Source organism: Durio zibethinus, chromosome 12 (assembly GCF_047325235.1).
Source record: "Durio zibethinus cultivar Kanyao isolate XHJ-2024 chromosome 12, ASM4732523v1, whole genome shotgun sequence".
Taxonomy (NCBI): Eukaryota; Viridiplantae; Streptophyta; class Magnoliopsida; order Malvales; family Malvaceae; genus Durio; species Durio zibethinus.
In genome coordinates this window covers 12,013,679-12,040,564 of record NC_143173.1, presented here as the reverse complement: position 1 = coordinate 12,040,564, position 26,886 = coordinate 12,013,679, and the positions used below count along the sequence as shown (strand labels likewise).

The following is a 26,886-nucleotide window of genomic DNA, read 5'->3' as shown; positions in this document are numbered from 1 at the left end:
AGAAGTGGAAGTCCATGTCTAAAGCGCGCAGTAAGTTCTCGATATCACCTAAAATCGCTTGTGTTGGATGTGATGTGTCTGGACAACGAATTATGTCAACCACTGTTCCAATGGTCGCCTTTCACTTGGAAAATACCATGGATTCTGTTAGTAAAGGTGATGCATAAAACTTTCACTGCGGCTCCTCTGGACCTGGCTATGCACCAATCACATGTTCGACGATTTTGGAACTAGTATGGCATGGTCAAGCCAATGCCAGTCTTGGCTAAACTACAGAGGACCTGGAAATATGGTAATGCATATGGCTGGATGGTGGATTTTGAGATATGCATCTCCTGATTAATGTCACGAGTTTGAAATTTATCACATAAATGAATTTGTCTAATTAACTAGTTATGGGAATGGAATATAAAGTTGTTTGTAAGTTCCATCTCTATCTGTAGCTTGATTCTTAGCTTTTTGAAAGTGAGTGTCCCTCAAATCCTCTTTTTGGTTGCAATTGGTAAGAGAAAGCTCCATATGAAGCAAAAGCAGCCAAGAGGAAATCAGAATATGAGAAGCTCAGGGCAGCCTACAACAAGAAACAGGTAAATGGCAATCTACTGGATGAATACTGACCTAGCTACTGTACTTTGATATCGCCTTGAGTAGCATGAATTCTCAACAAACACATGGGTTAATGATCATTTCTGGTATGTTTGGATATGCTTGCTGGTCTTGTGTCAAAACTTTTCAACCCTTTGTTGGTTTATTGGTGTATTCACTGTGTTGTAGCACTGCAGACTAATTGACTCAGTCATACTCAAGTTTTGCATGTCTATTTCTCTAATAAATCCTGATTTCGATTGGCTTTTGCAATTGTAGCAGGATGGAGAGGACGATTAGATGAGGATGATGACTGAATCTTGCTTGGTTTCTGATTTAGTCCTGTAAAAGAACCATATTAAAAATTCTGTCGTAGTGGCTCAGTATGACGGTGGCATCTTTGTATCATGTCATGTGTGGTTGGTTTTTCAATCAGTCCTGGAAGGTCACACACTCCTGCATTCAGTCGGCATATACATACATACATACATACATACATATATATATATATATATATATATAACTTAATTTGGAGAAGAAAAGAAGCCCACCTGTTTTTTAACCCTTTATGATCTTATACTATCAGGTATCATAAAATACAACAGTGAGTTAGGATTGGTGCCAAATTCGGTCTGGGCGCTTATAGGAACTTTAAACAAACAAATAACTCTGCCTTGCAGAGGGAAAGAGCTCGAATGAGCAATAAAATGTTATCTCCCATTGCAAGTGAAAACCCTGACACAAGCCCAATTCTTTTACTACTCAATCATGGGGTGATTGTTTTGTTTCTGTTGCCTTCCCGGATCTTTAATGCAGATTCAACGAGTTTAACCTTTCTTGAACTCTCACTATTGACCAGTGAGAGTTTTTCAAGTGAGGATTTCAGTTGAGAGATCTGAGCATCCTGCACATGGCTCCTACCAGGCATTTTCCTTCGTTGGTTCGCTCCGTTGGCCTTTGAAGATTGTGTATACCTTCTAAGCCTCGCTCTTAAAGTATCAATGGAGGATTGCAAAGCATCTAGTTCAACTCCTGTAAATTGATCTGCACAAATGACCAAACAAATTATCAAATGATGTGATGTGGTCGTTAGCATGCTACAAATGCACAGAAAAATTGATTACCAAGTTCAGACTTAAATTCTCGCTCTGCTCTAGACAGCGGTTTCTTGTGTGCCCCAGGCAGGCTTCTCAGATGTTGCAAACGCTGTTCCAAAGAATTGTGTTGCTGGACAGCACGATCAATCCTCTCCTCCAGCTTAGATTGTTTTGCCTCAACTTTCAAAATCTTCTGTTGTGCCTCATTCAAACGAGCATTCTGATCATCTATGATTCTCTTTAGCTGAGGGCCATGATGTTTCAGCTCAAAGTACACCTAGAGAAGTCAAAGAGAGATTTTCATACGACATCAAAAAGCAGGAATAAACTCAAAAGTATTTGAATGTGGAATTCTTCAGTTTTTGGACACACTATCTATTAACGGGCAAAACCAGTCTTATTGTCAGAAGAAAAATGTTACATAAACAACAAACCCCGCAAACTTAAGCCTCAAAAAGCCCATAATATCTAAAACTGCTATTAATCTGTGGGGAGCTATGAATAATGATTTCCTTTGCCAGCTATGACTATGCTGAACATTCATATCAATTTCAGTCATTTTAAGGCCTTTCAATTCCTAGTATGAGCAAGTCTTTCACATACTTCCAAGAACTTTTTCAACATTTACCCTGTGGGAAGAGAAAAATAATGTAAACAAAAGATGTGGGAGCACAAGGCAAAGTCAGTAAATGTATGTCAATTAAATGATGCATTCTCACCTTATGTGCATATTCAACATAATTTTCATGGAAAAGCTTGAAGTACTGATGAAGAGCAGATCGACCTTCAATAGAATCTGCAGCAACAGAACGCAGATTAGGTGACGCCTGAGGAGCCAGAACTGACTTAGGACCAGCAAGGAGTTCTTTGCTTATGATATCTGGAGTATCTTTCTCTTTTTGCTCTTCCAAGCTGATGGGCTTCTCTTTATCAACTTGAATGGGAAGCAACAAATTCCAAGTTTTCATCTCTAGCACAACACATTCTTGAGTGGAAGTGACCACCAGCACCCATGAGTATCCAAATGAATCTGACAGTGATACAAATCCAAATAAAGGAGCAGGTGAAAAGTTTTCTCCCTGGCACGTACTCAATACAGGATGCACAGAGGGAGTTTTGATACTGTCATCCTTCCCACTGATCTGAGATGTAAAAGGAAGAAAATGCAACACTATCGAATCTACCCCTCCCTCATGAAGAGAATATATTCTTTCAGGCATAAGGGGATCAAAAAACATTGTGATAATAGAACTGCTTTCCATCTTCCTTGGCAAAGCCAAATCCACAATTGCCAGTCTCAACAAGGGAGGTGGATGGCCCAACCAAACAGTGTTATCAAGTGGTTGATCAAGCTTCAAAATAGAAAGCTCAGCAGAGATTGATTCACAGATCATGGCAACCCCAAGAATATGATCATGGGAACCAACACGAAGATGAGGTGCACTACCAGTAATCCAGACTGGCTGGATTTCATCAGCTAGGGCATCTATTTGCAATTGTCCACCACTCCAGGCAGTCACCAGAATTGAGTCTTTGCTGACTAAATTATACAGAAAACTCACCGCACGGCCTTCACATTCTGCACCCCTAACTGCTAGTGTTTCATCTTCTCCATCACGACATACTTTACGTAATGGCCCCTGGAATAATTAGCAATAAAAAATTTATAGTTGTTGCAAAGATGTCAGAACATAGCCTTAAAAAATTTTCAGTAAAAGTTATCTTGCTATGACACACAGATAGACTCTAAATAGCCCATTCCTAAAAAAGTATAAATTGCATAACCAAACAGAATATGAATCTCCAATCCAAACCAAATGCATTCCACAGATAGGCTACAATCCATTTATTTCACATACCTGCAGAGCAACTGATGCATCAAAGAAAGCATGTGACTGAGCTCTTATGGTAAATGGATTTTCCCCATCTGTTGCTTGTTGAGCTAGCTCAGGAAAAGTTGCTTCCAACCAAGAGATTGCCAGATTAGAATTACTAATAGCTGCTGAATTGGCTGACTTCAGTCCAAAAGTATGAGCATCACTATAAATCTCCAATATTGACTCCCATTTATAAACACTGTTTCCAAATAAATGATCCAGGTATCAAAAATAAATATATCAGAAAAATGGTAGCAAAGGAATATGCAACTCTCTAAGCAGTGGCACGTTAATGATAATAGCAAGACAAACGAGAAGGCACAAGTCAAATTTCTAGGCCACAAAGAATATAGGGTAGAAATAAGCAGCAGTCTTTACTCTTTACAAGTAAATAATGAGCACAAGGAAATGATCAAACCATATGGCTACATGACCTGACGCATGTGGCTCACATGGCAATACGAAAAATTTATCCTCATAACCTTAATTTTCAAGTATCTTGATTTTCTTAAAAGCTAAGTAGAATATGGCAGGAGTGCAAACAGTAACACTAGTACCTACATAGTTCAAATGAGCTTTATAAGCACATTTGTTGCAAATATTGTTTAAAATTAAAGAATGAAAAAGAAAAGAGAAAATAGCAAAAAAGTTAAAATTAATTATACCCTCCCCCCCCCCCCCCCCCCAGAAAAAAGAAAATTTAAAATCCCAAATACCTTCCAAACGGAACAAGTGGGCAAAGGATGTAAACTGATCCATCACTGAATAATACAAAGACCTGAAAATGGCATAAAAGGTAACTTGAAGATTTGACACAATATGTGAATATTAATTAATTCCAAAATATAACAAGCTTAGCAATAGGAAAAAAGATGGAAGTTGTATCATAATAATATCATAGGAAAGGATAAATTTGAAAATCAAAAGAGGAACAGATGACAACAATTTCATTAAGCAGAGTGAAGCAAGACACACTGAAGCAATAGATAGCCACGTTTAAACCGTGAAATATACTGTTACTATTGAAATATACTAAGATTCTAGAAATACATTGAACTTACACTAAATCTGTCCCACAGGTGGTCCCCCCCGAATGAAAAGTCAACAGGACAGATTGATGCAGCATTCCTGCATCTACCAGGTTCAACAGGCTGCAGATAATACTCTTGTTCTGGTTGCATAACATAAGAGGATAAATCAAATAGTCTGCAGAAAAGTAAAAAATAATAAGTTAATACATGCTTCAATCAAACACAATGTACCATTTATAAAATTTTTTTAAAAGGATTACTTCAAACAAAATTGACTTGCAAAACTTCGAAGAGTGTGATCAATGAAAGAATGCCATAGGTGTAACAAGTTATAAAACAAACTTCACATGCCATATCTGCCAACTCATACACTGTCCATTAAGAGAGACAAAAACTGAAGTGGAATTGAAATCTTCAGGAGACTGAAAGAAATGAATCACACATAAATAAATATACATGGACATTGATAGCAGCAATTAAACCTTTTCATAATTAAATATGCCTCAATTTTGTAAAAATAAATTTATCCTCTATTTTTTTACAAGTTATATTGCAATCATTCACCTCTCCCTCTCCTAAACCAAGGCATAACCTCAGAGTCAGAGCAAGTAATATAATTATGACCCATCAACAAGCCTCCAGACTGTGATCACTTAATACAACCTGTACATTATGGCATGAATATTCTATACCTGAAAACTGAATCAGAAGAGAGAATTCCAACATGGGTGTCACTGTAAGGATGCCATGATATTTGTAGAATGCATATTGAACTGCCGTCACTAGAATTAATTTGTGAACCAATTGAAACAGTCCTGCAGAACAAAATGTTAACTTTTAAGAGGAAACGTCCAAGAAGACAGAGAAATGTAGCCACCACAAGTAAAGTAGTTGTATAAGCTTGAGGTTTTACAAAAAGGTAAAGTAGATCTTATGTTAATAATGACCCATCCTAAAAGCATAGATGAACTAATATCAGAATATGGATTATTGCAATAATTGGTATTCCAACACATCAACTTTGAAATACATCTCGATACAATCAACTCATTCATCACTAACAGTCAAACACAACTATAAGAGAAACAAATCTGGCATGCATAATACACAAATAAGTGAATAAAATATGTTACTTCGCACAATTACCTGCAAAGGATGGTGTTGTCTTTAGTAGAAGTACGTCCATAAAGGTACATGACACATAGGTCATCTGAACCAGCTAGGAGTAAAGCTGATCCATTCCTGTTGATAGAGATTTTATTAACAACAAAATTCAGCTCCATGTCCGCTCGCAACACCTATAAATTAATGCAATTACATCTTTTAAATTTAAACACCAAAAAAATAGATAATTCAACTATAATTAACACAACTGCTCAAGCATACAGGCAGAATTTGATAACCATCCACATTGCATAAAGGCAGCCATTCCTTATCCTAAGCTTTTAAAAGTACATCAACGTTCTCACACTCTTCATGCACAGCTCAAATTTATCAGACTTTAGATTACCTACTTACATACCATATAGTATTGCTTTTTATTACTTCCCTTCTGTTTCCGAATGCAAAAGGCTGAAATTTTTTTGATACAAAATCAAATATATTTTAAAAGAATTAAAGAATAAAAAAGTAATCTTTTTGGATAAGAACATGCATGATTTTACTTTTATATACTAATTCTAGTATTCATGTTACATTTTTGTTATTTATTCATTTTTTTAATCAATTATGGTTTTGCTTGTTCATCATTTCCTTTTACAACAGCCAAACACAGCTAATCATTCAAAATTCAAAATTTATAAACCCTAAAATTTCAATGTAGTAAAAGACTCTTCAAATTCATTCACTTTCTACTGAATTATACAAATTCAAAGGTTTGAAACAACATTTCAACGGTCGAATTAGCAAGTAATTAAACAAAAAAAAAAAAAAAACCTAATTGGCTTTTATAAGTAAGATTTGAAATTTACTTTAGAGGGAGAAGCGGCGACGACGGCAGTAGGCTCTGGCTCACCCAAACGAATGGAGATTCGATGAAGGCATTGCTTATTGGAGTCCCAATAATAGAGTCTTGACGCTCCGTCCCAAGCTAAAAGATTTTTAACAGCTCGAGCTGGCACAGAGGCGGTTGCGGCTGCTCGGCTTCCATCGGCGGAGGTGAAGACCGGGTGGTTTTGAAGAGGGACCCACTGAACTTCTCCTTTAGGGGTTAAGGACCTTCTAGAATCGTCCTCGGTCGATTCCGTTAAGTCGAAGCCGAACCTCATTACTTCTACTCTCTTTCTTTGTTGGGGTGGAGGCGTCGGGAGCTTTTTCTGCTTTATTTCCCGTTGGCAGGAGAAAGTGAAGAAGGGTGAAATGAAACAATGACGTTAAGCTACTGAGAATGTTGACACGGCGTCGTTTTAGTAGTCCAAGATAAAATCATTTCTAAGTTGCATTTTAAATGAAGAAACTTTATATTAAATAAATAAACTAGCATGCTCAATTTAAGTGTGTGTTGTGTCTATATATATATATATATATATATATATATCAATTACTTCAAGGTATTTGTAGAATTTAAAATTGTTTCAACATATATTATAGGATTACATGCCATTAAATTTTTAAGTTTTACCAACTTATTTCTTGTTATTTATTGTTAAAATATCAAGAAAAAAGATTTATTTTTTTAAATATAAATTAATAGATTAAAGTAGATCTATCGATTCATATATTTATATCGTGAAAATAATAAAATTTATATATTTATATCATATTTTACATGAAATTATGTATCAGAATTTGTTTCGACATAAAAATATAAAATATATTTTTTATGTAATTAAATTCATATATAGTTTTACTTAAAATATGTAATTTGTTTTGATGAAAAATGCATTATTCTATTTTTATATAAACTAATAGTGTTAAATTGATGTTATATTTTTATTATTTTTCAATCTTAATCTTATAAGAAAGGCAAGGTTTTCTGACATTTGTTTTTTTTATTTACAAAATTCGAAATTGAAATATTATTTAAAGGAAATTGAATTTCTTAACCATTCAAACCAACAAACGTTGGTAGCTTTTTCTAATTAAGTAATTAATTAAACAATATTTCCTCCTGATAGTAGCATGCATCTATATAAGCATAATGGTGGGGGCTTCATTATTTGAAATAAGTTGTCAAAAAATGCCAGGTTAGGGTATTTCAAAGTAGGAGGAAATCTTTTTTTGATGAACCGGTTGAAGAATAAGATGGATAGCATCTATATTGTATATATTATATCACCATGTTAATTATCATCACCAAAATCATTCTTCTTTCTGGAAGTCTTTCATTGATTTTACTTGTATTGGTCATCATCCAGCCTCTTGGGTGGTTCATTCTTCTCGTTTGGACCCTCTTCCTTGTCAAACTAATATGCGGCGCCGAGGCAGCACTAAAGGGGGCCGGCAGTGGCCACGGCACTTCAAAATTTTTTTACCTTTTTTGCTATATAATGATAAATTTTACCTAATTACTATTTTGAATCATTCTTCTTTTTAAAATTATTGTCTGACCCTTTTTTTTAATCAATTTTCTATTTTCGCCTTTGATACAATGCATGCCAAAAGCTCCGTCAGCTGGACCAGACACTTTCAACAAATCTAAGTGCTTGGCCAAGAGGTCATTTGAACGAACAATTGTCTTTTTAAAATAAAGATTCGGTTGCGAATGCTTATATAAGTATTGGTTAAGGTTAGTTAAATTTTGATTTTTAAAAACATTTTATCACGATATGTATTTTTGTGTATAAATAAAATTAAAGAAATAATTTTTAATATTAAAATTAAGATTACTCTTTTTTAAAGATAATACATGATTAGTCGATATCATTTTTTAAAACAGTCCATATGGGATACTGATATTTCACACTTGTCTTATTGGTGCCAATGAAAACCACTCACTTTCCAAGTTTCAACAAGGTTAAATATTGCTTCCAAATGAGCATCAGAAAACAAAGGGTGGAAAATTCCAGTAACTTTGACAAATAGCTGAAAAGAAGGATAAAAGCCATTGAATTTGGGGTATTGTATTTAATTTCACACAATAGAAAGGTCATGAAAAGGCCTTCGGCTCATTTCTCTCTCATTTCATATATTTTTATGTAATATAAACTGTACACTCAAAATCATGAAAGAACGTTGGATCTATCCTCAAAATCATAGCCTCTATTTAGTGATAAACAATCACCAGCTATATATATGTGCAGGAAATTATTTCATCTGTTTGTGTATGGAGGTTTTATACTGCTACTGCCGAGCTGCTTGTTAACTTCTTTGATTTCCAGGTGACTGATTTCACTTGGAAAACTCTGCAAGAGGAAGAAAACCCAGCATGTTATCTGATGTCATTAAATGTAATAAACAAACTAAATATCATGCTGGTTTTTTTAATGTTGGTTCGTGGAGTTTGCAACAAGACAAAAAGGATTGCACTTGTTTTGTTGAGACAAAATGGATGGTAAGTTAATTACCTGAAACCTGCAAAAGGTTGATTTCTTGTAGTTGAAATCCCTTCATTGTTAGTAGTATCATTTACTTCCAGTATCTTCTGATAGCTTGGAAACCCATTCTTGCAAGCCGAAATCTGTACACAATAGAAAAAAACATTCATCAATTATAATTCAGTTTATTACATTAACATCTTTATTTGCTTAAATCATCATACTTATCTGATTGAAAGACCTGATAGCTAAGGGAAATTACAGCTTCAATGTCAATTTTGTAGACAAGGAGTTTTCTTCTTTGTCTGCAACTTGTTCTATATGCCACAATTATATGTGCAATTGCCAAGGCCAATGAACAAATGAAAAGAGCAGTTTCCATGTCTGTAACATACCCTTGTCTAGGAACACTCGAACTGAACACAAATGGAGCTTTTAATGAAACAAAAATCAAAGATGAAACACAACAAATCATTGTAATTCGAAGGTAAGGTCCCCTGGAAAGACTTGGTCCATCATAAAAGCTATAAACACCTGTCCAAAAAACACCAACAAAAACCAATCAAAAAATCCATGAACTGAAAGAAACAGTGATGAATCATAGTATTTGGTTTGGGTTTTTTATGTACTTACAGATTATAACAGCTGATCTGATAATGGATACGAGGGGGATATCTATGAGAGAATATCTGAAATCATAGTTACTGAAATGGGAAGAGAGGGATTTCAATGATAAAGGAGGAGAAAGGGAAGCAGAAAGCAAAGCAGAAGGCAAAAGGGTGTCAGCAATAACAAGAAAAACTGGTGCAGAAAACATAAGAAAAGAAATCATCATGGTGATTAAGAAAAACACAGTTTTAAAACCTCTCAAAATTCTTCTTGATTTCTCTTCCTTTGAAAAACCCATCTTTTGGGGTTATAAAAACCAGAGTTTATGTACAAAGAAAAAGGCTTTGAAGATTAAGAGGAAGAAGGGAAAAATGAAGGTTCAATGTTTTTGATAGGACTCGTTCTGTGAAGGGAAGTGACGAACTTCAAACGCAGAAGCAAACAGTCAAATTGTATTGGACGAGTCTTGTTAACGGAAATACCCATAGACAGATTCTTAAAGGGAATACCTATGGACAGACTCTTAAAGGACAATATTGAAAGTCTCGTGCTGTGTCATGTAGGGTGGCAAATGACGTATCAATGTTAGTAAATTATTAGGTTTAGTTAAAATTCGAATTTAATTTAATTATTATTAAATTAATTTTAATTTAATCAATTAGATTTATTCAATGAATCCAGTTTGAAAATTATGAAATTTGAATATCTCACAAATTTAATTAAGTTTTTTTAATTTTAATATATTTTATTTATATACATATCAATTTGAATTTAAGTTCAAATTCGAATATATAATTAAATTTAAAATTGAATATAAAAATCGAGTTCATTTTTATTAAACAAACATAATTAAATGAATTCGAGTAATTTTATTTTTATTTCGAGTCAAATTTAAATTTAAAAATTAAAATTCAATTAAATTTGAGTCGAAATATAAATAACGAATTTCGAATCAAGTTCGAACTTTTCACCATATAAACTTAACTCAATTACACCTATATTGTCATGGTCTCGAATCTTAAATCTTGTTTATTTAAATGTTAGCATGAATCCATATTTTAGTCATATTTAAGAATTGATATTTAGTAATTTTAAATTTTAAATTTTAAAAATTATAATTATAATTATTTTTTATTTTAAATTCTAATTTTTTATATAAAAATATTCGCTATCATTTTCAAATAGCAATTCATTTATTTTAAATAAAATATTAAAATTGAATGAATAAAAAAAATAATACCTTATAATATGAATCATTATACTTTGTTTAAGCTAAATCTTCTCTTCAACTTTGGAATGCTTCTAACAAAAGATATATTAATTGAAAAAAAAATCTCTTTACTAATCAAACTAGCCTTTCCTATAAATTCGTTATTAAACTTTTTCAGTAGCATTTCATCATTCTATCTAGAAAATGAGCTCTTTTTTTTTTATAACTGCATACAAATGCAAATTGTAGAATATAAGTAAAATTTTGGAATGAGATAAAGACTTGATAAGTATTGCTTTTAAGAAATCTTTACGTCTATATTACTTACCATTAATTATTATTCAATTTCTTGTAAATTCTACTAAAATTAATTTTTAATTAACTATGCATTTCACGGATTTTATGAAAATAATTATGTCATTTAATTTAATGTGTTTTATAAATTTATTAATTTAAAATATAATACAATGACAAGATAATAAAAAAATAAAAGTAACATAGTTTAAAATATTAATAATATTATATATGAGTTTAACAAAAGATATATATTTCATAATTTTATATTGACATAAATTATAATACATAATTTTTATATAAAATATGATATAAATATATAAATTTTAATATTTAACATAATATAAATACACGATAGTCAATTTTATTATCAGTGAAGCGGGGGAAAGAAACATCTATGGGCTCTAGCTTTTTAAAAATGGTCCATTAAGAAGATATCACTGGCCCAAAATCCTGCCCACCATTAAGATGAGGAAAGGGCTAAGCCCAAGCAACCATGACGAAACGGAGCGTTTTGTCTGCTGGAGGCGAAAGCCTGAAAAGCAAACGAGAAAGAAACAGCGCGTGATTGCTTTGAAAACGGCGGAACTCGGAAGCAGGGCCAGGGAACTTGAATCCTCTGAAACAATTCAAAGGGAGCCACGGTAAGAATTTGCTATACTCTGTTTGGTGACTTGGAAAACCCAAAGGAAGCAAAAGAAAATCAAACTATTTAGAGCCTTATCGTGTACTGGTAAAGTTTACTTAAGAACTGCACACCGTATCTTTGACAAAAGGCTTGAATGAAAAGAGAAGAAATTTTATTAAAAAAAATAATGACAAGTGCTTAACAAAACTTGGGTTAAAATGGTACTTTTTCTTTTCTTTTTTTTTTTATTTTAGCAAAGAGTTAGTTCCAACAACATGTTCTTTTGAATGCTAGCAGATGAGACTTTCTCTTTAAAAAAAAAAAAAAAACGAAAACTTTGAATAGAAAAAGTTCAAATTTGAGTTAAATATAATATGTTTAAGTTTAATCATGGCATTGTGACAATTATAATAGTTTTCTTCATTCGTTTGCTTTTTCCTTTGTATGATTGCATTGCTGTTTCTAAGACCCTCAGTGATCCTTATTAATGGTTTTTCAGAGGTATTGCTTGAACGAACTTGCTGGAATTTGTGCCAGGAAAGACTTACATCAGCCTTATTGTTCACTGCATTGTGTAATGTCTTGATTCTTTACTGTTGCTACTGCCATGGCTGCGGCCAAGACACGGACAAGTAGCTTCTCTAGAAACCTTTCGACTGCAGCCCTATCTCAAGGCCCTGGACTTAAGAGTGGGCCAAATGGCACGGTCTTTCTATCTTCTGGGATACCCGACCTTGACAGTAATGGCGTTCAGTCTCTCATTCTTATTGTTGTATAACATACTCTTTTGGCATCGTGATTTGTTCTCTTATTGAGTAGTTTTTACTTTATATGCAGAGATACTAGGTGGAGGGTTCCCTTTGGGAAGCCTAGTTATGGTGATGGAAGATGCAGAAGCACCTCATCACATGCTTTTGTTGAGGAATTTCATGGCTCAGGGACTTGTTCACAATCAACCTCTTCTCTATGCTAGTCCAGCCAGAGACCCGTTTTTGGGTACTTTGCCCAGTCCTGCCACTTTCAAAGATGACAAATCCCGTGAACATGATCCGGATCAGGTGCCCCTCATCTCTACCCCCTTTTTGACTTTTGGTTTCTTTTTTCAGCTTGTTTGAAATATCATATGTGCAAATGCTAAGAAGTAAGAATGTGAATAGCAAATTAAAACAGGCGACAGGTCTGAGAATTGCTTGGCAGTATAACAAGTACTTTGGTGAAAATCCACTCAATTTTGATGGTCAAAGAGGTAGTTTATCCCCTGGTATTATTCTTTATTTTTTATTCTTTATTCTTTCCACTTGTAGATTTAACAAAAAGGCTAATGCAGATTGCTTTTGGGTCTTAATTTAGGTTAAGAAAAGAGTTATTCTTTCAACTCATTAGACTTTTGCACTTATCTATAAAAACTGCATGCATTATCAGGTGTTCACTGGAAGTTCACTGTTCTTAACCTATGTTCATGCTTGTTGTCTCCATGAAAGTTCTATGCTCATATCTCTTTATGTTAGCATGTTGCAGATGGTAAACATGAGTACTCTAATGAATTTGACTTGCGGAAGCCCCTAGAGAGGCACTTCCTCGATAAGCAGGGTGTAGATTGTTTTAGCATTCAAGATTCTCCTGATCTTTCTGCTCTTCAAGACCGTTGTCCGACATTTTTATCTCAATTTCCAAGGTATCATCGTTTACTTGGCCATATATTCATAAGATTTGAAACATTTGATCACGCTGCCATATTATTCAATGTTTGATTTTATTGTTACCTGTTATGTCATCTCCCTTACAGCTCCTTGAAGAATACTGTATGAAGTTCCAAATTCATATTTTTAGTGTCTAAACTAACTTGCCCGTATCTTTTGTGTCTTTTTTTCCCCTTCTTTCCATTTTGGTATATTTATTTGTCATTCCTTGCCCTCATTTTGCTATCTCATAGAAATGATGGCGGCATTTCATGTGCCAGTCGCATTGCTATCCAATCACTTTGTTCTCCTCAATGTGCATATTCCAAAATGGTTAGTAGCAAATCTTTAAGATTTGTTGAATATAAATTCCTGTTTCCTTTTCTTATTTGAAAAGTTCCCTTGTAAGTGAAAAAATTTTTTAAAATGTTTTTGCACCTTTCGGGCTGTAGAAATCATAGTTTTAAAGTTCAAACTGATTTTAAAGTTGTAATCCATTGCTTCTGTTAACATACACTATTGCAGGAGTGGGATATGCTTTCGTTTATTAGATCTCTCAAAAGCATGCTACGGTCTTCAAATTCAGTTGCCATAATAACTTTTCCACCCTCCCTTCTTTCACCATCCTTCTGTAAAAGATGGCAGCACATGGCAGACACATTGCTTTCTGTCAAAGCAATTCCAGGTTTATTATCAGTCTCAACCTTCTGCTTATGGTTTGCGTTTTTTATTTCAAATGTAATTGACTCATTGATCTTGTTGGATGCTTCTGTCAGATGAAGACAAGGACTTGGCACAACTCCTCAATGGTTACCAGGATATGGTTGGCTTTCTGAACGTGCACAAAGTAGCGCGCTGCAACACACAGGTTCATTAGCATTAGCCTTCATCTTAGTCTTGTATAACTTTCCATAACAATGTAATGTCAGTCTGCAAATCTATTCACAATAGCCTCACTCTGCTCATTATCTTACATTTTCTACTACTTAACTAGAAACCTTTATTTGTCCAAAATTAAGCAGGTTCCTGTGATTCTTGAGGCAACAACCTTTTCAATCAAGTTGCAATCCGTAGATATTTGGTTTTAGAATGTCTAAATCAGGATGGTTCAAGTGGAACTTCCTATGGCACATCTGGTAGTTGCTCTGGCACCTCCAGGACTGGGAACCTTGATTTTTGACTGCATACTTCAGAAGAATTCAACTCATCACACTGAGAATGAGATACAACCAGAAATGAAGAATGCAATTCACCGTTAGCTCGACCCTACTTAAGGTTTTCGAGTAGTCAGCTGACCCAAGAGCAGCTGAGGACTAGCCATAATGACATACAGACCGGCTTATCCGCCAGATTCTTTCTAATTGCTTGGTGTTGGTGGTGGCATTCTCTAGCAAATCTCTTGGTGAGCCAAATAGAAGATGGTTTCTTGCTTATGTAAAGTAGGAAAATCTAAGACCTCAAATTCAAATATGCTACTCATTAGCTGAGATTGCCGTAATGGTTTCCTCTTTACTTCTTGCTGATTGACTTTTTCCATAGAAGAATTTGTGGTCCTGCCCTTATTACATTTTTGTAAAACAAACAAATAACAAAAGAGATGATCAAACTGAGCTTATGCTTTGCCAGAAATTGAATCCTGTTACCAAAACTAAAAGTGCTATGGCTGTTGACCAGAAGTTAATGGTTTTAAACACTTAGAATGTGCTATCTATTAAAATTTTACTCATGCTCTTTTATGCATTATAGAGTGCTGCCATACAGCCTTGATTAAATCTTTAACAGCAAAAGTCAGACTATTCTTGATTAAAATTGAGACATAGACAAACAATCAAGTTATTCGTTGAGAGAGTACTTGACTCTTAATTTTAGTGTTCAGGATTTAATATTTGATAACCCTAAAATTTTCGTCCAATTCTTACTTAATTAGATCTAGCAATTCATGTTTTCATATCATGTCTTATGTGATGTTTGTATGTGTAATAATATGAATTATTAAAAAGTGAACACGACAAGAATTATAAAACATGTTTAAATTTTAAACAGGAACACGAAACATTTATCATACGTGTTACACATGATACGATATAATTAACATTATATAATTAATTTATTTAAATATAACACAAATAAATACGATTAACACGTATATATACAAAAACACAACGAAAATAATAAATAATTATAAACTATTTATCATTTACCACTTAATAAACTTAGCATATTAATAATATAAAAAAATTCTTAAATATTAAAAAAAATTAATACCTATGTATTTAATATATATATTTAAATTTTAATATATATTAATAATTATATAAATTTTTAGTATCAAATTCAAAATAATAAACTATCAAAAATTAAAGAATAAAATAATAATATATGATTAATATTAATATTTTATTGTATTAAATTATTGATAAAAAATAATTTTATAATAATTATTAAATGAGTATCATAATTAAATGTTTAAAATAATACTTATATATTAAATAGCTAATTAAATATCATAATTAAAAAATTAAAAAATAAAATAATATTTATATGTTTATATTAAATTAAATATAAAAATATTAAATATATTAAATATGTATTCGTAAAATAATATTAAATTAAACGTGTCATTTGTGTCGAATCATACATTTAAAAGTGTCAACATATATAAAATATAAATTATATTATGTTAACATGAATAAATATGAAATATATTTTTTAAAAATATATATAATTTTTATATATTATTTTTTATCATATCACTATATTATATTTGAAATTGATATGTTTATATTTAATAAGCTTAGAAACGGCAATTTCAAGCTCAGGCCAAAATCTTTGGTTTGAGTTTACAAACGGGCAAGCATTATTGCTTTCTAATTTGTAATATGTTGAATTATGATAGAAATTCAAATTTAATATTTTTAATATTAAAAAAAATTGATAGATCCAAAGTTTGATTTGCATCCTTGCTAAAAATAATTCAAAACAATATTTTATTAAATTATAGTCAGCAGTAATACGTTTGAAGAAGTCTTTGAAATTTTTTATAGTCACTGGGACCCACTATTAATTTCACCTATACAAAGCATATTGAAGGGATTTGGGGTTGCCATGAACATCTTCTTAATCCCAAAAAATCAACCCAGCTTCGTTTTGGTCAAATCTTTGCATATGAAGCTGTTATTCTCGAAAGTGCTAACGGAAACTGATGTGCAGAAAAGGCTGGCGATTCCCACTAGTTGTTCGAAAGATTTCGAGTTTGATGAAGGCAAATATTCTGTGTCTCTTCAAGTTAGGGATGAAAATGGAGGCATATGGAACTTTGATTACTCCACTAGAAAAGGGCAATACCCAAAACCTTGTTTTTCCAAAGGTTGGCGTCAATTTGTAAACGATAGAAGAATTTGCGTGGGTGATAGAGTCGCTGTCTACAAGGATACTAAGCCAGGAGAGGTTTTTAGAATCGAAGTGCAGAGAAAAATCATGCTATTTGGCAAGGAGTTATGGTCCAATCCTTCACCAGATCAGCCACCGATTCATTCTGAGAAAAGAGCAGAAGCAGAAATTACTGAAGGGCAAACAAGGCAAAACATCAGATCATTTGACCAGGAGAACGGGTTAAATCAGCCGACCGATCAAGAAAATGTTAATTTCGTCGAGAAAACAGCGGAAACAGACGAACAATACTCGAGAAACAATAATTGTAGAGAATAGTTAAGAGTTCATGTATTCAAATATGTATTAGAAGTGTATCTTGTATGACAATAAAATTACTGGAAATTTGATCCTAACGAAGCCAGGCATCAGGAGCCCAGTCTAATTTTATCTCTGGATATTTTTTAGTATGTTAAAAATTAAGATTAATAGGATAAAATATGTTTTATAAGTTATAATAAAAAATTATATATGTGATAGTATTTTAATCTGTTTATAAAATTTAAAAATTATATTATAAGTGTTTATTTGGTGGGAAAAAAAGAAAAAAAAAACTAGTTTTGTTGTTTATTATCTTTCTATTCTCTAATACTAATAAGAAAAATAGGAAGAGGTAATTTGAATGGAAGGATTTTTATTTTTATTTTTTAAAACTTTAATTTTATTACAAAATGAGAATAACATTCATACGTAAAATCATATTTACTAATTTTTTAACTTAATTCTTTTTTTTCTTTCACTTTTATTTCTCGCACAATACATATATATATATATATATTTCCATCCCTTAATTAAGCCTACATTTTTTATTTAATTTCTTTCAAGATAAGCTTCCAGAAAAGTTTTGATTTCAAAGCCAATTGATGAGTGAATTACAGCTGTTTTATTTAAAGCCATTTGGCCCCAGCTATTTTACCTATATAATAATACTAATAATTTAAAATTTTCTTTGCTGTGACTTATGAGTGTTTTTTTTTTTTTTTTTTTGAATATTTTTCCTTTCTTCACATATGAAAAATGAGTTACAAAATAATTTAATTACAATAAATACAGAAATTTTAGTGTACAAAACAGTTAAAAATCATCACTTTTTTATTTAAAAATATTAAAAATTTATAGATTTTTTGACCATTTAATACAATTTAGATAAAACGATTATCAGCATATAAAAGCGTATTGCCCCCTTGTGAATTCAATTTTTGGCTTTTTTTTTTTGAAAAATTTTTAATTTATTTATTCAATTCTTAATATTCTCAAATATCAAAAATAAAAAAATATTTATAATCAAAGAAAAAAAAATTTATTATTAATTTCTTATATTATATGAATAATTAAATATTTTAAGTAACTTTCATTCTTAAAATGTTTACTAAGTCAATGCGAACCTTGTGTGTTAAAACACATCTCGTTTTTCTTTTTTATTTTTTTATTTTTTTATTATTCTCGAAGTATCAGATATTATTGCCCATCCAAATAAAAAAATATTTACTCCTACCGAAACCGTTCTCTTCATTTGTTTTTAATTATTTTCAATCGTAGCCTCCACGGCGTCCAATAATTTTTGGTGCAATACCTAAACAAGCCCTCAAATTTTATTTTAAAGTGCAAATAAGTCATCGATCTTTAATTGTATGAAATTAATATTATAAACTTTTATTTTATTGTAATTAAAATCTTAATGGCATAGAATATTTAATTTTTTAGATAAATTTTTTTAACTGGATGATTTAATTATGAAAATTGCATATTTAAATTCATTTGAATGAGTTAAATAACAAAATTTAGGAGAATATTATTTTAAAAATTCTATTAATTATATATTATTCATCTAATTTTAAGATTTAATAAATATAATTAAAATAAAATAATAATTTATAATCTCAGGTTTTTGCGATAAAAAATTGAAAGTTTGTTTGCATTCGAAATAAAGTTCCAAGGTTTATTTGGATATTAAACTTTTTTTTTAAAAGGTAATTGAGCCAATTGGCTGTTGACCATGTTAAATTTGAACTTCGAATAAAATTTAATTGTATAAATAATTAAATTTACCTAGCTTTTATACCATATATTTTAATTTAATTGTACCAAGTCGGTCCAAATCTTGCGTTAGGTTACCTCTACCTACATTTTTCTTCTCTGATGCAATTTGATTGAATAAAATATTCCCTCCCATAGAAAAAATCTCAAGCTTATACCAAGTCAATATAAAAATTTGTTTCTGTCTTTGTCATTTAGGCAATTTGATTATAAATTATTTCCTCCCTTGAAGAAAAGAGGCCTCCAAGTTTGAATATCTTGTCCATCCATGACTAAGTAAATTTTCTTTGCTTATTTTATTAAAAATGATTTCCTCCTGCATAAGCAAACTCTCAAGCTATCTAATAACATTGGTCCTTTACATATTTTTGTTAATTTCAAGTGAACCTTCCACAAAAATTTTTTGACTTTAATGCTGGTTGGGTTTATTTAAAAATTGCTTTTATTTGATTTTAATGATAAACAATAAAAAAAATTATTTTTTTGTTTAAAATTGTGATTTGCAAACTTAAATAAAAAAATTGTTAAAGAGATTTTTTATGGTCAGACATAATTTTTACAGGAAAAATAATTTTATTATTCTAATATGTCTAAATTTTTATTGTTTTATTTTTTTTAGATATTTTAATTTATCAATAACTTTTTAACAACAATACTAAACACGAAATTCTTAAATCATATTTTTCTCATTGCATACTTTTAAAAAAAAAAAACCAATTTTTTAAAATTGGAATAGTAATATTAATCAAGGATTAAATGTGCAATTGATGCTTTTAGGTATATATTTTCTTTACACGTTCAGAAGGAAAAAAAATAACATAATATAACAGGCCTATTTGAACACCAAAAAAAAAAAAAGAATTCTACTTACAATATGTAATTTTTTTAGATGAAAAACAGCATTATTCAGCTTTTATATAAACTAAATTTTCGATAACATCCAATGAATTCAAAATCGAAACCTAATTTAAAGAATTCGGATAAAATTTAATTTCTAAACATGATAACAGGGCTTCGTCATTTGAAATTAGTTGTTAAAAAATACCAGGGTCGGGCATTTCAAAGTGGGAGGAAATCTTTTTTTAATGAACCGGTTGAAGAATAAAATGGATAGCATCTGTATTGTACATATTATATATTGGATGCAGATCACGAAAGCCAAAAATAATTATATATTGGGTGTATTTGATTACAGTCGTTCGTATACTCTACTCGGATTGAAAAAAAATCAAAAAAATTTAAAATTAATTTAAAATTATAGTGTTTATTTTGTTTTGGATTTTTTTTATTCGGTTTAGGTTGGGATATGAAAATTTAAAAAAAAAAAAAAAAAAACACCGAACAGAATATATATATATATTAGTTTTTATATATTTTTTAAATTTTTATAAAATAAAAATAATTATTTTATATATAAATATATTAAAATCTTATTAAAATAATATATAAAAATAAAAAATTTAAATTTAAATAACGTTGAAATGAATTGAACCAAAATTAAATTAAACCAATAAAATTGAGTTTAAATTAAATAAATTTTAAAAAATAAATTGATTCAAATTTAAATTAAATTTTAAAAATTCATAATATTACATATTATTTAAAAAAATTAAATTAAATCAAATTCGATTTGATTTAAATCATTATTACCCATATATAAACTCATGTAAAGTTACTATAACTAAGTAAATATTACACAAATATTGAATCTTCATTTGAAACCCACGGTGTGATCATGTCGATGTTTGTCATCACTATACTTGTATAAATCATAACTTTATACAATTCACATTTCTCTTAAAGCACAAAAAACAATTTTAACTTCTCGTTATAATCATAATTTTTTATTATATCACTATTTATAAACTTAATTCATTATTATTTATATAAATGATAATTCACATTTTCATTATAATAAATAATGATAACGGATGACGGCGTTTTCGTTAAATAGCGACCTTCCACTCATAAAGGATGCTATTTAAATCCATAATCACTGCACATGTGTACGCCGTAGCTTGGGCAATCAAAGCTGAACTTGGAACCGGCAGCAAATCATATCACCACGTTATCATCACCAAAATCATGCATTCTTTCTGTGTTTTCAGACTTAGCCTTAAATATTTTAAGTAACTTTCATACCTAACAAATTTTCCAAGTCAATGCAAATCTTGTGTGTTAAGACACGTCTCCTTTTCCTTTTTCTTTTATTTTTTTAATTTTTTCTTATTCTCCAAGTATCAGATATTACCTGCCCATCCAAATAAAAAAAATATTTACTCCTACCTAAACCATTATCCCTTCATTTGTTTTTAATTATTTTCAATCGTATTCTCCACGGCGTCCATTAATTTTTGGTGTAATACCTAAATAAACCCTCACATTTTATTTGAAAATGTAAATAAGTCCTCATTTTTTTAATTGCATAAAATTAAGATTATAAATTCTATTTTATTATGATTAAAATCTTGATGGTGTAAAATATTTAATTTTTTTGGATAAAATTTTTTAATTATATGATTTATTTTATAAAAAATGCTTATTTAGATTCATTTGAATGATTTAAATGATAAATATTTAGGAGAATACTATTTTAAAAATTCTATCAATAGACATTATTCATCTAAGTTTAAAATTTAATAGGTATAATTACAATAAAATAAAATTTTATAATCTGAAGATTATACAATAAAATATCAAAGGCTTATTTACATTTTGAAATAAATTTTGATGATTTATTTTGATATTAAACTTTATTTTTTTTAAAAAAAGGTAGTAGCTAGTTGAGCCAATTAGCTATTGACCATGTTAAATTTAAACTAAATTCAAATAAAATTTAATTATATGAATAATTAAATGTACCTAACTTTCATACTATATATTTTAATTTAATTGTACCAAGTCGGTCCAAATTTTACAATTTGGTTACGACTATCGACATTTTTTTTTTCTTATGCAGTTTGATTGAATAAAATATTTCCTCCCGTAGAAAAAATCTCAAGCTTATACAAAGTCAATATAAAAATTTATTTATGTCATTGTCTTTTAGGCAATTTGATTATAAATTATTTGCTCCCTTGAAAAAATAAGCCTTCATTGATAAGTCTAAAGTCTAAATCTTTTGTCCATGACTATGCCAATTTTCTTTGCTTATTTTATTAAAAATTATTTCCTCCTGAATGTTCTAAACCAGAAGCTATCTAAAAGCATTGGTCCTTTACATATTTCTGTTAATTTCAGGGGAATCTTCCACAAAAAATTTTTGACTTTAATGCCGGTTGAGTTTAATTAAAATTTGCTTTTGATTTGATTTTAATGATAAACAATAAAAAAATATTTTTGATTTAAAATTCTGATTTGCAAACTTAAATAAAAAAATTGTTAAAAAGATTTTTTATGGTCAACCATAATTTTATAGGTAAAATAATTTTATTATTCTAATATCTCTAAATTTTTATTGTTTTAGATATATTTGTAGATATTTTAATTTACCAATGACTTTTTAACAATAATGTCAAACACATAAAATTCTGAAATCATATTTGCTCGCCACAAACCTTTTTTAAAAACCAATTTTTAAAATTGGAATAGTAAATTAATCAAGGACTAAATATGTAATTGGTGCTCTTAGGTATATATTTTAATTATGAGTTCAAAAGCAAAAATATAACATAAAATAACAGGCCTATTTGGACAAAAAAAAAAAGAATTATACTTAAAATTTGTAATTTTTTTAGATGAAAAAATGTTTTATCCTACTTTTATATAAACTAATTGTATTAAAATTGATGTTATATTTTTATTATTTTTCAATCCTATGCTTATAATTTTGTGTTCTCTATCTTTAGGTTTTATTTGAATGGACCGTAAAATTAACTGTGATGAAATTAAAAATAATAATAAAAATTATTGTAGCTATGATTAAAAAAATTAATAAAAAATTTATATTAAATAGATCTCATTGGAGTTAACATATAAATTTTATTGGTAAAGCGAAGAATTCAATCGTATCGTATTGAAAATACGGTAAAATCCAAATAAACACTTAATTATTTATTTTTAGTTTATATATATTTATAGATATGGATGCATACATATATAATGCTTGTCCCCTTAGGCAAATTTTTCTAATTAGGTAATTAATTAAACAATATTTCCTCCTTATAGTAATATGCATCTATAATATAAGCATCACGATGGGGCTTGATTATTTGAAATAGTTGTTAAAAAATGCCAGGGTCAGGTATTTCAAAGTAGGAGGAAATCTTATTTTAATGAACCGGTTATAGAATAAAATGGATAGCATTTGTATTATATATATTGAGTGTGTATTTGACTATATATTACACAAAATTTTTATTTAATTAATATGTACTTGAGGCAATTAGAGTATTAAAGCCTTTCCTCCCCTTTAAATTCCCACCTCGCTCTAGCAAAGGCTGTTAGGCTGAATCAAACATAAGGAAGAAACCATGTCACCTGCCAGTGATCTTTCATTAAGGTTAGCATACGGTATTCACTAAACATAATAATAATAATAATAATAATAATAATAATAATAATAATTATTATTATTATTATTATTATTATTATTATTATTATTATTAAATCTTAAGAGTTACATACTGTACGAGTAATTGTAGACACCCCATTTTGTCCGAGATTTTTTGTCAATTGAAACTAATCCAAGCTCAGTTGCAGGGATTTTTATTCATTTTTATTTTAGATTTTTTTTATTTCATATTTATCACTTTTTTATTTATTATCTGATTATTTTTAAAAAAAAAAAAAAGAAAGAAAGAAAGATTGAGATTAAATTGGATGATGATCAGAAAGCATGATTGGTGGCTAATCTTTAGCATTGGAGGACTAAGTGGAATAGAACTGAAATTCTATAAAAAACAGCATGGTTTTATAAAACGGAAAAAGATGGAGGAGAAATCGGGATAGGAGAGAAGAAGAATCCGAATAAGAGACGGAAAGAAAAAAAAAAGAGAAAAGATAGAAGAAGAATTTGATTAGGAGAGGGAGAGGAATCCGAATAGGAGAAGGAAAGGAGAGAACAAAAAAAAAGGAAAGAGTCATAAAAAGACTCTGATATTCATCTATTCCCTTGGACTCTAGCAGTAACTTAACCCAACGTCACCCTTTCCATCATTGCCATCACTAGCCTTAGTCCTGTGGGATGCCATTGCTAAATTGAAAACCAGACCTCATATTACACCACCATTTTCTACTCAAGCCAAACTCCCACCGTTGCTGCCAGAGCCACTATCTCCATTCATAACCATTTTCAGCAGTATCCAAAACTACTTTTCACCTAACCACAATTCCAAATTTGGCAATAGAACCCAAGCAGTCAATAGCTAGCACTCAGCAATGGCGCGACGCCCACAGCTCTCAGCAGGCCAAGGCCGTATCAGTTGCGCAACACAGAAAATAGAAGGAAAAAGAATACTGATGGAAAGAAAAAAAATAAAGAAAGAGAATCGAATAGGTGAGGGAGAAGCAATAAGAGTACAGAGATTAGGGAGAATTATAGGAAAAAACATAGAAAACAGAATCAGACAAAACCCACGACCTCACGTGACAAGAAACCTGCGAAGCCGTCAAGCAGTCGCACCGACGGCATAAGCACGCTCTCGGATCTGAACATGCAGTCTGGACTCGATTTCGACAGCGATTCCGATAGCCCCTAGGAGTATTACACCGGCGGTGAGAAAAGTGGCATGCTTGTTCAAGATCCTATAAAGAATAATGATGTAGATGAGATTTTCAATCAAGCTAGGCAACTAGGAGTTGTAGAAGGGCCTCTCGAACGTCTTCATTCATCATCAAGTTCAACAAGTTTTACTGGAACCGGTCGATTACTCTCAGGGGAAACTGTACCTTCTGTACCCCAGCAGCCTGAGGCTGTTATTCACAACATAATTTTCTGGACCAATGGTTTCACTGTAAATGATGGCCCTATGAGAAGGTTGGATGACCCTGAAAATGCACATTTCTTAGCGAGCATAAAAAGTCTGAGTGTCCTAAAGAGCTTGAACCTGCTAATAGAAGGTCTGCTGTTCATGTCAATCTAATAAAGAGGGACGAGAAATGCCTTGAACCAGAGAAGAAGAGACAGGCAGCATTTTAGAGTGTAGGAAGAACTCTTGGTAGCAGCAGTAGTTCGACAGCTCCTGAACCAACTATCAGTTCCACTCCTCTCAACACTGGTCCTAACCCTTCTCCTGGATTGGTTGTAGATGAAACTTTACCGTCAACCTCAATTCAGCTTATGTTGGCTGATGGCACTCGCATGATAGCCCACTGCAATTTCCAACATACAGTTGATGACATCCGTTCCTTCATCAATGCATCTAGACCGAGGAGTGCAACAAATTATCAATTGCAGATAATGGAATTCCCTCCTAAACTTTTAACTGATCTAACCCAAACCAAATATACGAGGCAGGCAGAAGAGGAATATAGCTATTGTTCAGCACTGGTTCCTTTTGATTCCTCCGAATTTAACTTTTACAAGGGTTTAGAGAGCAATGGTGGATTTAGACAGAAATGTGAGTTAGCAAGTTGTGCTGTTTCTATGCAGGTTTGCCCTACTACTCCTTTATGGCTTTGCAAGTGTTGTCAAAGATGGGCTGCCAATCTTGTACAGGAGTTCTGTCCCTTTTGCGAGATATTGCTACAGAGATCACGGCCAGAATTTCTTCTTTCTGTACTGCCAATGTAATCTTCACCCCAGAATCCGGCATTTGCCCTTTGGACCTTGAGACCTGATCACTTTTCTCAAAAGCGAACCTTATCCCATTGTGGTGGTAAAGAAAGAAGATCTAGCATCTGGCTGTTTGTTGCCCACCACTTTAAGTCGGCATGGCCTAATCTTGGAATGGCTCATAACTCTGGAAGGATGCATAAAGCTTTATCGCTCTCCCTTTCTGTGCAGAGTGGATAGAGATAAGCTTTTTGATTATCTTGCAAGTATCAGTTTTGAGGAACCAGACATTCCTCCCGGGAAATTTCTATTGAGCCACTGTGGGCCCATGGTTGTGTTGATGATCCACCAGACTCTGTTTCAGGAAAGAAAGCTCTTGAAGGGGTCTTGGTATTTTTATTTATTTATTTATTTATTTATTATTATTATTATTATTATTATTATTATTATTATCTATTGACTATATCTAGAATTATTTAGTACTTTTTTTATTTTATTCCATTTTTATCTTTATCTTTATTTTTTTTTATTCTTATTTTTTTATTTTTTTATTTTTTTGTCTTCTGAAAATAAATTCAGAAAAATATTTTTGGGAAAAGTTGAAAGTATCAATTTTTCTTAAAAATAAATTTTCAAAAAAAAGGGTTTTTGAGGAAAAGTTGAAAGTATCAATTTTCCTTAGAAATAAATTTTCAAAAAAATATTTTTGGGAAAAAGTTGAAAGTATCAATTTTCCTTAAAAATAAATTTCCAAAAAAAATATTTTTGGGGAAAAGTTGAAAGTATCAATTTTTCTTAGAAATAAATTTTCAAAAAAAGGGTTTTTGAGGAAAAGTTGAAAGTATCAATTTTCTTTGAAAATCAAAATTTCCAAAAAATATTTTTGGAAAAAAGTTGAAAGTATCAATTTTCCCTACAAAAAAAAATCATTCTTTCCTTCCTTTCTATCTTAATTTTGATTTTGTTTTTTTTCTTTAAATAATCCGATGACGGAGCCTCTGCAAATGAAATAGTAGTTTTTCTTGCATACTCTTGAGGTGAGAAAATTTTTTCAAATTTCTGCTAAAAGTATTAGAGTCAATTGAGAAAATTTTCCAATAATTAATTACTTGGTAAAATTTTAAGGCTTTTGGATAGCACAAATTTAAGCTGATACCATCTTTCGATAGGCGTTGTGAGGGTGCTATAACCTTCCTCACACGTAACCGAACTCCTGAACC

The 26,886-nt window shown here is 30.9% G+C and overlaps 2 protein-coding genes and 2 pseudogenes across 7 annotated transcripts; 2 read left to right on the top strand and 2 right to left on the bottom strand.

Moving 5' to 3' along the window:
• Positions 1 to 1,137: 1,137 nt before the first annotated feature.
• On the bottom strand, positions 1,138 to 6,953 carry MOS7 (nuclear pore complex protein-like protein). 2 transcript variants are annotated; one of them, XM_022890256.2, is made up of 9 exons: positions 6,561 to 6,953; positions 5,737 to 5,888; positions 5,283 to 5,405; positions 4,621 to 4,765; positions 4,276 to 4,337; positions 3,542 to 3,758; positions 2,402 to 3,322; positions 1,710 to 1,959; positions 1,138 to 1,629 (listed from the first exon to the last, which is right to left on the bottom strand). In XM_022890256.2, the coding sequence occupies exons 1-9, from the start codon at positions 6,855 to 6,857 to the stop codon at positions 1,352 to 1,354; spliced, it is 2,445 nt and encodes an 814-aa protein (XP_022745991.1). In that variant the 5' UTR covers positions 6,858 to 6,953; the 3' UTR covers positions 1,138 to 1,351. The 2 variants fall into 2 exon arrangements, with proteins under 2 accessions (XP_022745991.1, XP_089596726.1); XM_089740600.1 differs by lacking the exon at positions 5,283 to 5,405 and having other exon boundaries at positions 6,561 to 6,951.
• Positions 6,954 to 8,677: 1,724 nt separating this feature from the next.
• On the bottom strand, positions 8,678 to 10,180 carry LOC111296156 (uncharacterized). Of its 4 annotated transcripts, XM_022890259.2 has the most exons (5): positions 9,699 to 10,180; positions 9,461 to 9,599; positions 9,307 to 9,382; positions 9,096 to 9,208; positions 8,678 to 8,933 (listed from the first exon to the last, which is right to left on the bottom strand). In XM_022890259.2, exons 1-5 carry the CDS (start codon positions 9,970 to 9,972, stop codon positions 8,864 to 8,866), a joined length of 672 nt encoding a protein of 223 aa, XP_022745994.2. In that variant the 5' UTR covers positions 9,973 to 10,180; the 3' UTR covers positions 8,678 to 8,863. The 4 variants fall into 4 exon arrangements, with proteins under 4 accessions (XP_022745994.2, XP_022745992.2, XP_022745993.2 ...); XM_022890257.2 differs by having other exon boundaries at positions 9,307 to 9,599; XM_022890258.2 differs by having other exon boundaries at positions 9,328 to 9,599.
• Positions 10,181 to 11,669: 1,489 nt separating this feature from the next.
• Positions 11,670 to 15,114, top strand: LOC111296445 (elongator complex protein 4-like; annotated as a pseudogene). The gene is made up of 9 exons (XR_016325905.1): positions 11,670 to 11,822; positions 12,306 to 12,546; positions 12,644 to 12,864; positions 12,977 to 13,067; positions 13,325 to 13,481; positions 13,740 to 13,818; positions 14,011 to 14,170; positions 14,262 to 14,353; positions 14,508 to 15,114. The product of XR_016325905.1 is annotated as an elongator complex protein 4-like (transcript).
• Positions 15,115 to 24,330: 9,216 nt separating this feature from the next.
• Positions 24,331 to 25,906, top strand: LOC149515698 (plant UBX domain-containing protein 4 pseudogene; annotated as a pseudogene).
• Positions 25,907 to 26,886: the final 980 nt, after the last annotated feature.